At 42.4% G+C, this 13,088-nt stretch overlaps 1 protein-coding gene across 8 annotated transcripts in view; it reads left to right on the forward strand.

Annotated features, from left to right (window-relative positions):
- The window catches only part of SEMA5B (semaphorin 5B), a 270,332-nt gene that overhangs the window by 124,961 nt on the left and 132,283 nt on the right, over window positions 1-13,088 (forward strand). For all 8 annotated transcript variants that reach the window (XM_042784212.1, XM_033003412.2, XM_033003408.2 and 5 more), the window contains one exon: window positions 11,625-11,830. In XM_042784212.1, the coding sequence (XP_042640146.1) occupies window positions 11,677-11,830 (154 nt within the window). In that variant the 5' untranslated portion in view covers window positions 11,625-11,676. The remainder of the gene's footprint in view (window positions 1-11,624; window positions 11,831-13,088) is intronic.

The following is a 13,088-nucleotide window of genomic DNA, read 5'->3' on the forward strand; positions in this document are numbered from 1 at the left end:
ACATTACATGAAACAGAGGAAACTAATTTTCATATCTCTTCCCATGGACTAACACTGTTTGCGAATTTGTGACATGTTTGACGGGCTACCTTTAAAAGTGCATACTGAAAGAGGCATTTGTGTTAGTTGTGGATTTTGACAATGATGTGTTGGGTGCGTTGGAATACTTATTGAAAATAAAAAGCAAAAGTCTTTGGGATTCTGAGAATAACAAGGTTTGTAGCTCCTTGGGGAAATCTTCATGCTCTGGCTTGCTGAATCTCCCCATTGTCTCCAAATTATCAGCCAGGCAATAAAAAAAATGGTTAATCCAGGATTTATCTCAAACATGGTTATTCTGGGGAAAAATGCAGTGTTATACCAGCACCATACAAGGTTCCTGCCCCTCTGGGCACTGTGACTTCTGCCAGTTGGCAAGGGTGTTGGTTTTGGTTCTTTAATTAAGGCTAACCCCATCTATCCTGCTGTATGAGCACTGGATCTGACAAGATGCTGAACTTGCTAAACTATATAAAATAAAAGCACCTGCCCTTGCGTGGACTTGAGGGCGTTCAGTACCACAGAAGGTGGTCTTGGTGATCCCTGAGAAATGCAAACCAGCACAGCTCCATAATGCCATTTACTGCCAGGTGGGGGGCCGCCTATTTGCATCAGCCTTTTCCATCAGGCTGTTGGTGCATGCGTCAGGATCCAAGCGCACACAGGGGAGGACTCCAAGAAGAAGGGTTTGTAATCAGTTTCTCATTCCCAAATTATTTTTCCAGGATCCCCACAGTATGGTGTTTGAGTAACAGAACAATTTTCTAGCTATTATGTGCCTGAAAATCAGCAATAATTAGCTTAGCGCAAATTCTTCTCTTCCTCTCCCTCCCCTTTGCTCAAAAAAACAAACAAACCCCCTTTCTCAGCAGAGGAAATGCAGATGGAAGCAGTCTCTTCCGCCTTAGTGCAGCCCTGTACAGACTATGTCTTTTTTCCCCCCTTTCAGTTCTGTGAATAACATAATTGCTTTGTTATCCCTCAGGGGATTTGTAATATTAACATTGGTTAATGACATTAATTCAAGTTTTTACCATTAATAAAATGGCATTGCTTAAAATTAAGCATTACATTTCAATTAGTAGTCCATCGAAGACTTTAATAGTCTAGAGCATTAAAGTAATTTTTTTTTAATTTCTTATTAATTTTTTATTGTATCATGCTAATTTCCAAAGAGTGATTGAAAGCCCAGCTGATCCAACAAACGACCCTATCTGCCATGTTTCTTGAGGGAACTTCTTTCTTTTATGACATTATGCAAAAAGGTCACATTTCCACAAAGCAGGAATCTGTTTCAGTCACCTCCCGAATTCATTATCGTCCTTTTTACTTTTTAACATGAGGCACATGATATACAGGCACCCCAGGTGGACATGTTTAAATTAATCTAGTAATAATTGATTCAGAAGAGATTTGGAGGACAGAATTTGCATAAAAGCCATAATGAGAGCAAATCCTCCAAGGCCACACTGAACAGCTAAGTCCCTGAATAACTTACATCTCCTAAACTAATTTGGTTATATATGCGGGATGAAGGTGCGGGGGCTGGAGCGCCATGTGATTGGAATTCATTACAAATAATTCATCTTCTCCAGAAAGCCTGGCCTCAGAGTGTATTAAAATTATATCAGCCCCCAAACGCTTGCTCAGACCCTGCCTCCTGGAAGGTGATGACAATGTTTCTGTCCAAAGGACTGTTTGGGTTTTTTAAAGCATTTCTGAGGAGGAGAGCTGGCACCCTGGGGCTGGGGCGTCTGCTGGCAGGCTGCTTCTCCTGCTTGATAGGAGAAGATTCAAATGTCCAGTTTTGGCTGGACATCTGAATTTGTCAGAAAACATGAGTGTGGAGGATGATCCCAGCTTTCAGTCTCAGATATTCTTCCCTTCCATTCCAGCATAGAGCTGCTTAGCTAAGTCATAAATCATAGGGTTTACATTAAATCCTGTATCACCTTGGTGACTTTGGGAATTTAGGGAGAGGGGCATCTTACAGGATGGGGACCGTACTGTGTACTGTTTAGGTAAAGTGGACAGTGCAAATGATGACTGGAGTTCATTAAAAGAATGTAGCCAAGGGCTTTTTGAAGGTCACTCGTCCTGCTTCACTTTTCCTCAGCCTAAGTATCATTTGTGAGAAAAGCTCTAAAAGGATGTTGCTGTGACCCATCATAGTAATGCCTGTGTTCTTAGGCTGCTGGGCTTCATTTAGCAGGTAACACAGTACCAGACTCCTGGTATCAGAGAAGTTGTGTAGGATGTTTGGAGGAAGAGGAGAATTCAGCTCAGCCTTTTCAGAAGCTGTTGATCACCAGATATTTTGGGGGAGAAAATGGATGTCACTGTTGTTTTCAGCAGACGAGGTATTAGTCCCATTTTGTTTACACACTGCAGTCTGTAATAACTTGTCATCTGTGAGCTGTATATTTTCTGCACTGCTTCCCTTCAGGGCTGTCCTGCAGCCGGGTAGCTTTGGGAAGAGCTGCTCTCCTCTACAGTATCCCAAGCGCAATGCGAGAGTCGGGGCAGACCAAAGTAGCCCTGCTGCTCCAACGAGAGGAGGAGTTAACAGAGCCCGACAGGTAACTGATGTTGCAAGAAATATGAGAAAAGCTGTCTGGCTGACAATTATTATTTTGTCTGTTCAGATTTGGGGCATATATAGGCTGTCTGAATGCCTTCTAGCCAAAGATTTCCATGTGATAAATGATGCTGTGCAGTGCCAAGAAGATGCTGCAGCAAAATATATTCTTGCTTCCAAGCAGGCTGAAACTTGGGGTTGTGCTACAGCGATGCTTTATGCTTATTCTTCTAGAGTTACAGTTAAGCTATGAGTATGTGTTAGGTGGCACCAGGTAATCACAAATCTTTGACGAAAACTAACAAGCTGTGGTTTTTTTCTCCTGCATGGGCAAGCACTAAAAGAAAAAGTTCTTCTCATCCTGTTGTTGCAATGTAGCAGCAGAGGAAGGAGCTGCTGGGAGGGATGAGATGGGTTTGTGACATGCAGCAACCACCTCTGACCCCGGTGCATGCGGCTGTGTGAGTGATCCAAGAGGATTTGTGGGGTGGAGCAAAAGCAGGGTGGGTGGTAGGAGCTGTAGCCCTGCAGCTAGTGCTGGAGTCTTTAAACTGAAAAAACAAGGCTATAGAGAATGTCAAGCCCCTAGGTTATGGCTGACTCTCAGGCAGCGGGTTGATTGGTGTGATGATTTCATGGCTGTTTTTGTCTGCTGGAGACTTGAATTCCGAGATTGCTTCAGGTCAAAGGAGAATTAAGTGTTTTTTTGTTTTTAATTTGATATTCTTACTGTTTTCCCACCTGTGTGGTCACATGGTCACCATAGTGGCTGCTATGTAGTTTATCAGGATTGTCTATCTGCTTGATACAATCTGGGGACTGCAGTTGTCCCTCGCTTGCCCTCATGGTGTTGAAGAGAGAAACCTTGCAAGTTACTAACGTATATTAGGTCTGATACAATTTGGAACCATTGCTGCTAACTTCCTTACTAAAAATCCCATGGGATGTCTCCAGTGGACCCTCTAATCAGAGTTGAACAAAAAACTAGCATCAGTGGAACAACTGTTAGTACTCTAATAAGTCAAAAATTCAGTAACATTTCTGGTTTTCATATTAAACTGTGAGACAAAAAAAAAGTCCTATAGCAAAAGCATTTGGAAGAGTCAGGAGGAGTTTACTTCTTGTTCTGTCTCTACCAAAAAGTGCCTATGGTTACTACTGACTGAGGCAGAGTTGTGTCTTGCCTCAGTTTCCCCAGCTGTAGTGTCTCAGCTTCAGTGGAGAGGTCTGTGAGCAGGAATGCCACACGCCTGGAAATCACTGCAAATAGAGGAGCATCTCCAGACTGTCAGGCACCAGTGTCGGAATGACATTGTCTGCACACTGTGGTGTTAGGGGCTGTGGCTCTGCTAATTTGCACATTTACAAACCATTCCCACATTGTGCAGGGGAGCAACTTGAAGAAAAGCTGCTGCATCAGGGTTTCTGCAACAGCTAGAGGCTGTTGAGCTATGAGTTGAGTACCAAACCTCAAGCCAGAAGGAGTCTTTGCAACCAGGTGACTATCTGCAGTAAGTCTGATGCTGAATCTACTGTACTTGCATTATATAGCTGATCTGCATGTAAACAGCATGTCAGACACCTTGGATTTGAAGCACCCATGCAGAGGACTCTACATCACGCATACAGCGAGAAAGGCAATTGCACTGCAAGGGGTGTCAAGCCCTGGGCACACTCCCTTGCTGCAGGCAGGGCCTCTGGAATTGTTATCTTGCTGTGTTGCTGCTGTCCTGTGAGCCCTGGGATGACACCTTTCTTGAGCTGTGTTACACTCATTCATCCTCTTTTGATGGAGCAACTTTGACTGGGAGCCAGGAGCTCCTGATTTTTAATCTAGGCTGCAGTAAAGTTTGTGTCTGAATTGCAGTCATACAAAGTACCATAGCATCCATTGCATTCTGCTGTTGTGTTAGTCTCTGCCTTCGTCTCTGTGTTTCACAGATGGAGCACATGAAAAACAATTCCATAGTCAGTCCAGGTCCCAGAATTACTGAAAATACCTCCACTTTGACAGATACTGTTGACAGTCTCTCAGAGAGGCCATTCTGTGAACAGCAAATAGAAGGTCTTTCCATCTGCACTGTAGAGGTAGTCTTCTAGATATCGGTGGAGACATAACACCGGGGAAATAAATGAGTGTAAGCCTTCATTGCCAAATACAGTCTTTGGATAAACAGAAGACTTCAGACTCCAAGGCACCTTTTCACAAGTGCTAAATTCATATCCCAAACAAATGCTAACAAAACCTCTCATGTCTTTATATTATGTGTAGCCAATAAAAAAAAAAGATCTAGAGCCCTCTGGGGAGAGCCTCTTGAAGCACTTGGGGACGCACTCAATGTGTGGTCAGGTTAGCACTGTTCAAAAGCAGGTTTGAGTGTCAGCAGAGCAGGTGTTTATTTATGCCCACTGGGTTTGGCAGGAACCCAGTGGTACAGTATATTTTGCTCTGTTACACAGGCTTTTATTGTTGAATCAGTTTTATTTAATGGAAGCTTTCTATAATAGGTTCCTGTTCTGGAGGGCTTCTTCTAAAGGTGAGGAAACTGCGATTTCCAGGACCATGCAGCCAGTGACTGCGCTACGGAGGCCAAGTAGCCAAGTGGTGGCTGATGGCTCATTGAGGGATTACACCAGTCCATAAAGAAGCAGACTGACACCAATGAATTCACTGAATTCATTTTCTACTGAGCCATTATTAAGAGTTTTGTCTCTGTTACCTGATCTGAACGAGATCATCCCACTGTGTTTTGTGGGCTTGGATTGGGACTTTGACCAGTCCTGGATGGGTTTGAACAGCAATGAGAAAGAGGTCTAGAAATAAAATGCCCCAAAGTGCACTGTCTTGTGGGATATAGCCTTAAGAAGATCAAACTACAGACTATTACTGTTCAGCTCCACTACAGTCTTCACAAGCCATGAACCAAACTATATTAAGTTAAACTGATTTCTCCTTTGCAAAGAGTTACCTTAGCTATTTATATAGATCTAGATAACAGAAGGGTTGCAATAAAGTGACCCGTGTGGTGAGATCTCAATTGTTTTATTCCTGATATAAAGCCTACTGTGATACTGCAACTGGTCCCTTGCAGATTGTGCGAGGCAGGAGCTGCGAGGGTGATCAGCATGGAGCTCAAGATGAGCATATTACCTGCATGCTCTTGCAATCCACCCTGCTGCTGAATTGTAGGGTTTTTTAAAAAGATAACCCTTGAATTATATGCATGAAAATGTGTTTCTGTCTTCCTGGGGTGTTGTGAGAGTGAGTTCAGCATGAGGCTCACAGATGATGTTGCTGGTGGAGGCCATGGAAGGCCCTGAACAAGGTGGGCACATGAGAGCATGGTCAAACCCAGTCAGAACAAGAGCTGCAGCATGTAAACCATCATGAAGTTAGAAGTGAGCTCACCAATTCATCAGAAGACTGTAGGGTGAATTAATTAAAGCAAAACAAGATGTCTTTACAGATTTTCATCTGAACAGTATTTTGACCATTCCCATATATTTGCCTCACAAGTAAGTAAATGAGAAAAGCTCAGTATGCAGGAGCCCAGTCTAAGGGTTCACATGAGATCTGGTGTCTGGACATGCAAGCGCGGTGTGCCATGTTTCAGCTGTGAGACAGATCCATCTCCCCAGCACAGGCCCAGCTGAGGGCTGAGCGTATGGATGCAGCATGGGACAGAGGGAAAAGCTGTGCTTTTCTTCGATAGTGTGGAATGGTCCTTGGAACCAGACCGGTGGGATGAATTCCAGCTGGTGAGGGTGGGAGGGGAGGGCAAGGAGCGGTGGATGAATAAAGGACCATGGTTTTGTTGGCCTTGGAGATCTCTGTTTTCTAGGGCAGAGCTGCCTGTGCCAGCCTGTCATAGCCGCATTGCTGAGCTATCTTGCTTTATAATGTTTATATTTATTTCACTTATTCTTCCAGTACTTTTTTTGAATACTTTAATGTCCACCTCTTTCCAAGGCTCTTCTTCCCTCTGGTATCCCATTCTAATAAAATCATATCTGTGCCAATCACAAAAGATCCCAAATAGAAGAATTAATGCTTTTACAGGAGGTTCCTTTTTCAGTCTTTTTTAAAGGCATCTCTTTTCTTTAAAATGAAAGATGAAGCATTTTCTTTTATCCTTAAACTTTACTGTCACGTTTTATTAAGTCAAAATGATAGTTACAGTCAGAGGAAAGCAGGATATGAATTCCTGGTACAGCCATTTTTAAAGTGTGCTTTGTTTTAAAGCCTTGAAGATTGATTGAAGGTATTTTTCTTTTAGACGTGGAGCTTTAGTCAAAAGGGGCCTGATCTGAGTTACCCTCTGTAAATCAGGATTAGTTCCTGTGAAATCAATGGAGTTACAATGATACAATACAGGGCGAGTTGGAAGAGACTCATGCCCTGAGAATGAATGAGGGAGGGACTGTGGGTGATCCCGTGAATGCTGCGCTTGTGCAAGGGGGTGAAGCCACGAGGCAAAGTAGAATTATATGCTGTCCCTATTGGGCTGCAGTGAAACAGCCTGGGTGAGAAATGAGCATGTGGCAGTGGGTTTGTGCTCACACGGGTGCTGTGGATGCAAGTCTCAGCTTTGGGGACGCGCTGAGTGTGCAGACCTCCTGCTTTACCCAGGAGCAGCAGCGATTTGCCCACCCCTGGCCAGCACTGCTGCAGTCAGGGAGGCCCATGAGCTAAGAGAGCCTGATTTAAGAGACAAGAGGATGGTGGCAGAAGTGGTGCTCTACAAAATACCGGTGTCTGTAGCATATTTCACCAGATCCAATGGAGCCTGAATTTGTTGACCTTTTTTTGGCAGAGGGCCAGAGGGATTCACTGTGCAGAATAGGACATGGAAGAGAGACACCCCATCACTGGGCCGTAGGGCTGTCCAGAGGTGCAGAGGACAGGGTTTCACGAGGAAGAGGACAGATAACTTGGACAGATCATCTTACAGGATATTTTTATCCTTTTTTTTTTTTTTTTTTTTTTTTTTTTAATGTGTCTGCACTGGGGAGGAGATGGGAATAGCTACAGTGGTAAAGATACATCAAGATGAGAAAATAAAGAATTGGAATGATATGTCCTTTCTGAGATTTGAGTTTAACCAGGGATTTGAGCTCTTGTCTCTCATCCGCACGGAAACCTTGACAGCTGATTTCTTGAGCTCTAAGCCATTTTGAGCAGAGATCTACTAAGAACTGCTCTTTTTATAGCATTTAACTGTATCTAAACAGCTTAACTCTAGGGAAAGTTCCAGCAGTGCAAAACACCTCTAGCCTGGGCTGTGCTACACATGCAGTATTTCAGCAGTTGGGATGAGGATTGGTCCCAAGCACTGGTCATACTCCAGCCCTCACAGTGAAAATCTGCAGCTTGGGCAAATTGGAGGCTTGAGTTTGGTCATCCCACTCTACTCAGTGCTTGTCAGGCCTAACCTGGAATACTGTGTTAAGTTTTGGTCCTTGCTCTACAAAAAAATGTACACAGGCTGGAGGGGGTCCAGAGGAGGCCACAAAGATGATCAAGGGACTGGGAAGCCTGTCATGTGAGGAAAGGCTGAGGGAATTTAGTTTGTTCAGCCTTGAGAAGAGAAGGCTTAGGGGAGACTTTATCACCACGTTCCGATATTTAAAGGGTGGCTACAAAGAAGATGGATACTCCCTTTTTTATAAGGAGTCACATGTAAAAGATGAGGGGTAATGGGTACAAGTTACTCCTGGGGAGATTCCAACTGGACACAAGAGGAATATTTTTCACAGTGAGAACAATCAGCCCCTGGAATAATCTCCCCAGGGAAGTGGTGGATTCCCCAACATTGGACACTTCTAAGATTCAGCTGGACAGGGTGTTGGGTCATCTTGTTTAGCCAGAAAGGTTGTACCAGGTGATCCTTGAGGTCCCTTCCAACCTGGTATTCTATGATTCTATGGTCTCCAGTAGAATTAAAACATCTACACTTCTATCACTAGCTGCTGGATTCTCCCAGGCAGTTACTAGTTTGCTTTTGGCGTACAATTGACCCGCTCTTGCACATGGCACTGATTCATATTCAGAGTATGTTTTTTTCAGAAATAAAGTTGCAGCAGCTGGGAATAACAGTTACTGAGTTAGAGTCTCTCATAAAATATTGAGAAAAAAAATGAGCAAGGCAACCTGGGAAAGGGTAGGGTGAAGGAGTAACCTTTTGCAATGCTATCCACTGTCTGAATATCGTTCAGCTGGTCAAGGGCTCTGGCTTCTGTCATCCTTGTTCAAGCTGGTATTTACCCATTGACTGACTCCAGCAGATACCAGTTCAGGGCTGCACATGACACTGATTTTGTTCAACTTCCCAGCACATGAGAACTCCATGCATTTGGTGGATGCAATTGGATGTAGGAGATAGGGGATTCAGGGAAGGATACAAGTTTTTTATAACACTTCTTTTTCATCTTTGTTTAGTCATATATTATTTTCCACTTCACATCAAGTTTGAAACCATTATTTCCATGCACACTTCAGACTTCCCTATGACAATAAGGAAAAAGAAGATGAAACTTTACCCCAAATACTGGTTACGGCTTTCTAAGGAACACTGAAGTCTTCTTGGACTGTGGTAAAATCTCCCAGGGAAAGTGGCAGAAATCCAAGTACTTGGCACATTTTACAACCAGTCCAGACAAAACACTAGTAAATGTACTCTGCTTTGGCTCAGAATAGGCTGTGGGATGTTACGAAGCTTTCTTGTAGGCAACTTTTTATCATTTCATGACCCTGATGAGTGAAACTTGAATTTATTCATCTGCTGATTGTAGACCCCATAGGGCCCTAGGGGAGCATGGGACCCTACCATGTGTCTTTAAGAATTCTTTTCACCTTGCTTGAGATCATTATTTGGATGATTAGTACATGAAAATGGCCATATTGGCTCAGACTAAAATTCTGTCTAGTTTATTACCTTATTTCTAGGATTAGCCAGTAATGGCTGCACTGTAAGGAATAGAGCATACATGAAGTAAGATTTCCATGACTGTCTCTTGCGGTTTCCAACAAGGATATCCAAGAGTGAAGAAGTCCTCTTGCCTCTTGTACTTTTCCCACAACAACCACCTCCTATCTAAGGAAAGTTTGGCTTTGTCTCTTCTGGAACCTTAAGTAGATCTGAAGCTATACAAAATGCTTCTCCCTGGGGTTTACATCTCTGTGCTGTGTTTTGCTTCTGGATCTGTACTGAAATAAAAGATCATTTAAACCACTGGCTGGAAATATAATCCAATGCTTCATCATCAATAATTTTCATTACAGTGTGACTTGCACAACATCTCCATCATCTGTGATGCCACAGTATTCAGTGGTATACGCCCTGCAGTATGCTTTTTTTTAATGACGAAATGCTGTGCTGGCATTAGATGTGAATGATTTCACATCTCTTACTTCTGTCAGTCCCCTTTTTTAATTTATCATGATATTTTCTGTGTTTTAAAAAAAAACCCTCCATAGTGAAGTGCTGTAGAACCTCCTTTGGAGAACTGGAAGGGAATTTCATACATCCCTGCATAAAATTTGCACGTATACAGGACTGGAAAAAATGTGAAATGCTGTAATCTCTCACTCACACTAGTTGGGAAACTAAGTCCCTAGAACTACCCCAAATCCTGAATGTCAATGCTATTTTTAGTCAATGGTACATAGCTGCTGCTGAGGACACGCGCAATGGATGTGCTAGCAGCTCATCTTTATGCCATTGTTTAAAATCACAGAGAAATGCAGATAAGAATAAAACACAGGATCTATCTTTCAAACCAGATGTTGCCCGTTGCTGTTGTAAGCAGTCCCTTGATTGCTCCTGTGATGCCTAAAGACCTTTACAAACTTCTTCTAGCTCCTTGATGTCACAATACGGTCCCCTATATTAGGGTTGTGCTCCATGCCACAAGCCTGTCCTTGTGTATCAGTGCCTCATATTACCAGCCTGGCCACTTCAGCTCACTGAAGGTGTTTTGGAGATTCTTTGGGGGGGGAAAAAAAAATATATTGTGCACTGCAGGTGTTGACTGTTACACTGCCTTTACGAATCACTACACCCACAGGAGTTGAAAATCTCATTAGGTGTGAATTTAATCAGAATCAGCTTTATCACAAGATAACATTTAAGGGTAGGAGATTCCATTTGTTTGAAAACATGTGTTTGCAATAATTGAACAAAGTTACATAGGAAAATACAATATGCACATCAGTAAGATTAAATTTGGCAATGCAGATTTTCCTGAGATGCAGCAGTATCTTGGGGAGCATGTGGCATGGACTAATTAATCCTCTATCCCCTGCCTCAAGCCTGGTAGACCCAGGGGAGTTTTTAGAGCTATGTCTTTTCTGCTGCTATTGTTAAAAATGCTCATGTAGAAAAGGCATGACTTTCCTCTCTCCTGGCCCAAGAGTGAAAGTCCTCTTTAGCTGTGCCTCAGCTCTTGTGACTGGGAGTTATAGCATCCCATGATAATGCAGGTAATTGACTCAATTCTCACCATTCTTCCCATTAAGCTCTTTTAATTTTTATGTTACCTTAATTAGCACTTTCCTGGCAACACCTTTAAATTGGCTTTTCTTGTTTCAAGACATTTAAATCACCCATGGTAAGATGTATAAATCTCCTATTAGGCCAGTATTAATTGCACATGTGTTTTTGTGATGATTGATGTTGGCCTTTCCTTATCAATCTCTTGAATGTAGCATGACATTTAAACATGGACACGTCATGAAATGGAGGAGTGAGTTGTCCACACTGGGGGACACAAGGTACACAGAGATATATATTTAGGGAGCTGTATACTTGCCTTCTCTTTGAAGTTAGAAGTCCAAATACAGTTGTAAATTGGGTTATTTTTTTTAGATGCTGTTTGTGGATTATTACCTTGTATGCTTAGCACAAGTGGGGTTGGGATGAAAGGGGAACCTCCATCCTTCTCTACCCATTTTATATGCTCTGGATAAGCATTTCTCTTTCTGAAAGTGGTATTATTTGTATTTCAGGTATTCTCCCTGGGCCTACCTTGGAAGCTAGATCTGCAGCCGCCCTTCAGTCATGGTTGTTTCAAGATTAAAGGCCATTTCCCTGTCATTGCCAAGCCTTTTTCTACTTGCTTTTCATCTCTCAGCATCACAGAATGTACCTGAATACTCTGAAGCTGAACATCAGCAATGTGTCAGGAAAGAACACCCCACAATTGCTTTTGAAGGTAAGAGCTTCTGTTCCTGTTTCAAATTCCAGTAGGACGATCCATTTTTAAGTCCTTCCTGGTGTTGTTATGGATGATGGTTTATTCTGTGCTGTTTTCCTTACACCTGTGATCCACAGGCCAGTGCAAGTGGCCTGATGAATTGTATTCCCTCTGATGCTTTACAGTGTTTTAACTCTGAGGTTTCACAGCAGTCACTTTATTCAGGTGATTTCGGGACTACTGGGCTAAGAATCTCCATTTTCAATTCTGCTACAGGCTCACCTTAATCTTATACCACCCTGAAACTGTATTTCAGTTTAATTTTCTCTAACTGGATTCAGTAATGCTTATATACCTCACCTGGATGGCTAGATCCAGACACTTAATAAGTGAGAAGTGATAGAGGATTTGAACATACTTGGATGCAAGAGAAGTAAATTGTTCTAAAATTGCAGGGAGTGGCTGTCTTTTTGTTTGTTGCTTTTGTTTGTTTGTTTTTTTTTTTTTTTTTTTTTTTAAATGTATTTATCACCTCTTCTAGTAGTTTTTCTGTCTTTCATCACAGCATTTAACTTGACAAGGTCCTAAGAATGTGAGAGGAGGCCTGTGTGTTGCAATGGGCAATCCTTTTAACTGTTTTTTTTTCAGCATGAAATTTCTCTTGTCCTTATCCCAGTTGGGTTTTCCATGAGTGTACACGTACTCCTGAGTTGCTATCTGTCCAGTCTGTCCACTTACACACACGACAGTTAGATGATTATATTTGTACCACCGTTACTTCTGAATTCACCCCAGATTAGTGTGTTAAATTCTGTGTGCCAGCATCATCAGCTGCTGAATCTTCTTGCTAAAAATGTTTTCCTCGTAAATGTTGAAATACTGATTTTGTTTCCCATTTAAGGCTTTGCAATGCATCTCCAGTTACATTCTTTGCTAAGGGCAATTAAGTACCTTGCAATGTGTCTCTAGTTAGGTTCTTTGCTAAAGGCAATTTAGTTGTGGTTTTGTGACCTTTGAGATAGAGTTTCCAGGAAGAAAGTAGTCAAAGGCTTCCTTGCTGACCTTTCAGGGTTCTTCTAGAGAGCTTTACTCTTCTTCGCAGAGGACGAAACTCTTGTCTCTTAATTTGGAAAGTGTAAGAGATTTCTTGTCTGTTTTCCATTATCTGTGCTTTAAAGGTTTAAGTGGATTAAAGTAAATTAGCCAAATCTTTAAGCCTACATGATATGGCAGTGGCTCTAGCCTTGCTCCAGTGGAATGGGTAAATAAACCTTGA

This window comes from Tyto alba, unplaced genomic scaffold, assembly GCF_018691265.1.
Source record: "Tyto alba isolate M040663 unplaced genomic scaffold, T.alba_DEE_v4.0 Super-Scaffold_7, whole genome shotgun sequence".
NCBI lineage: Eukaryota > Metazoa > Chordata > Aves > Strigiformes > Tytonidae > Tyto > Tyto alba.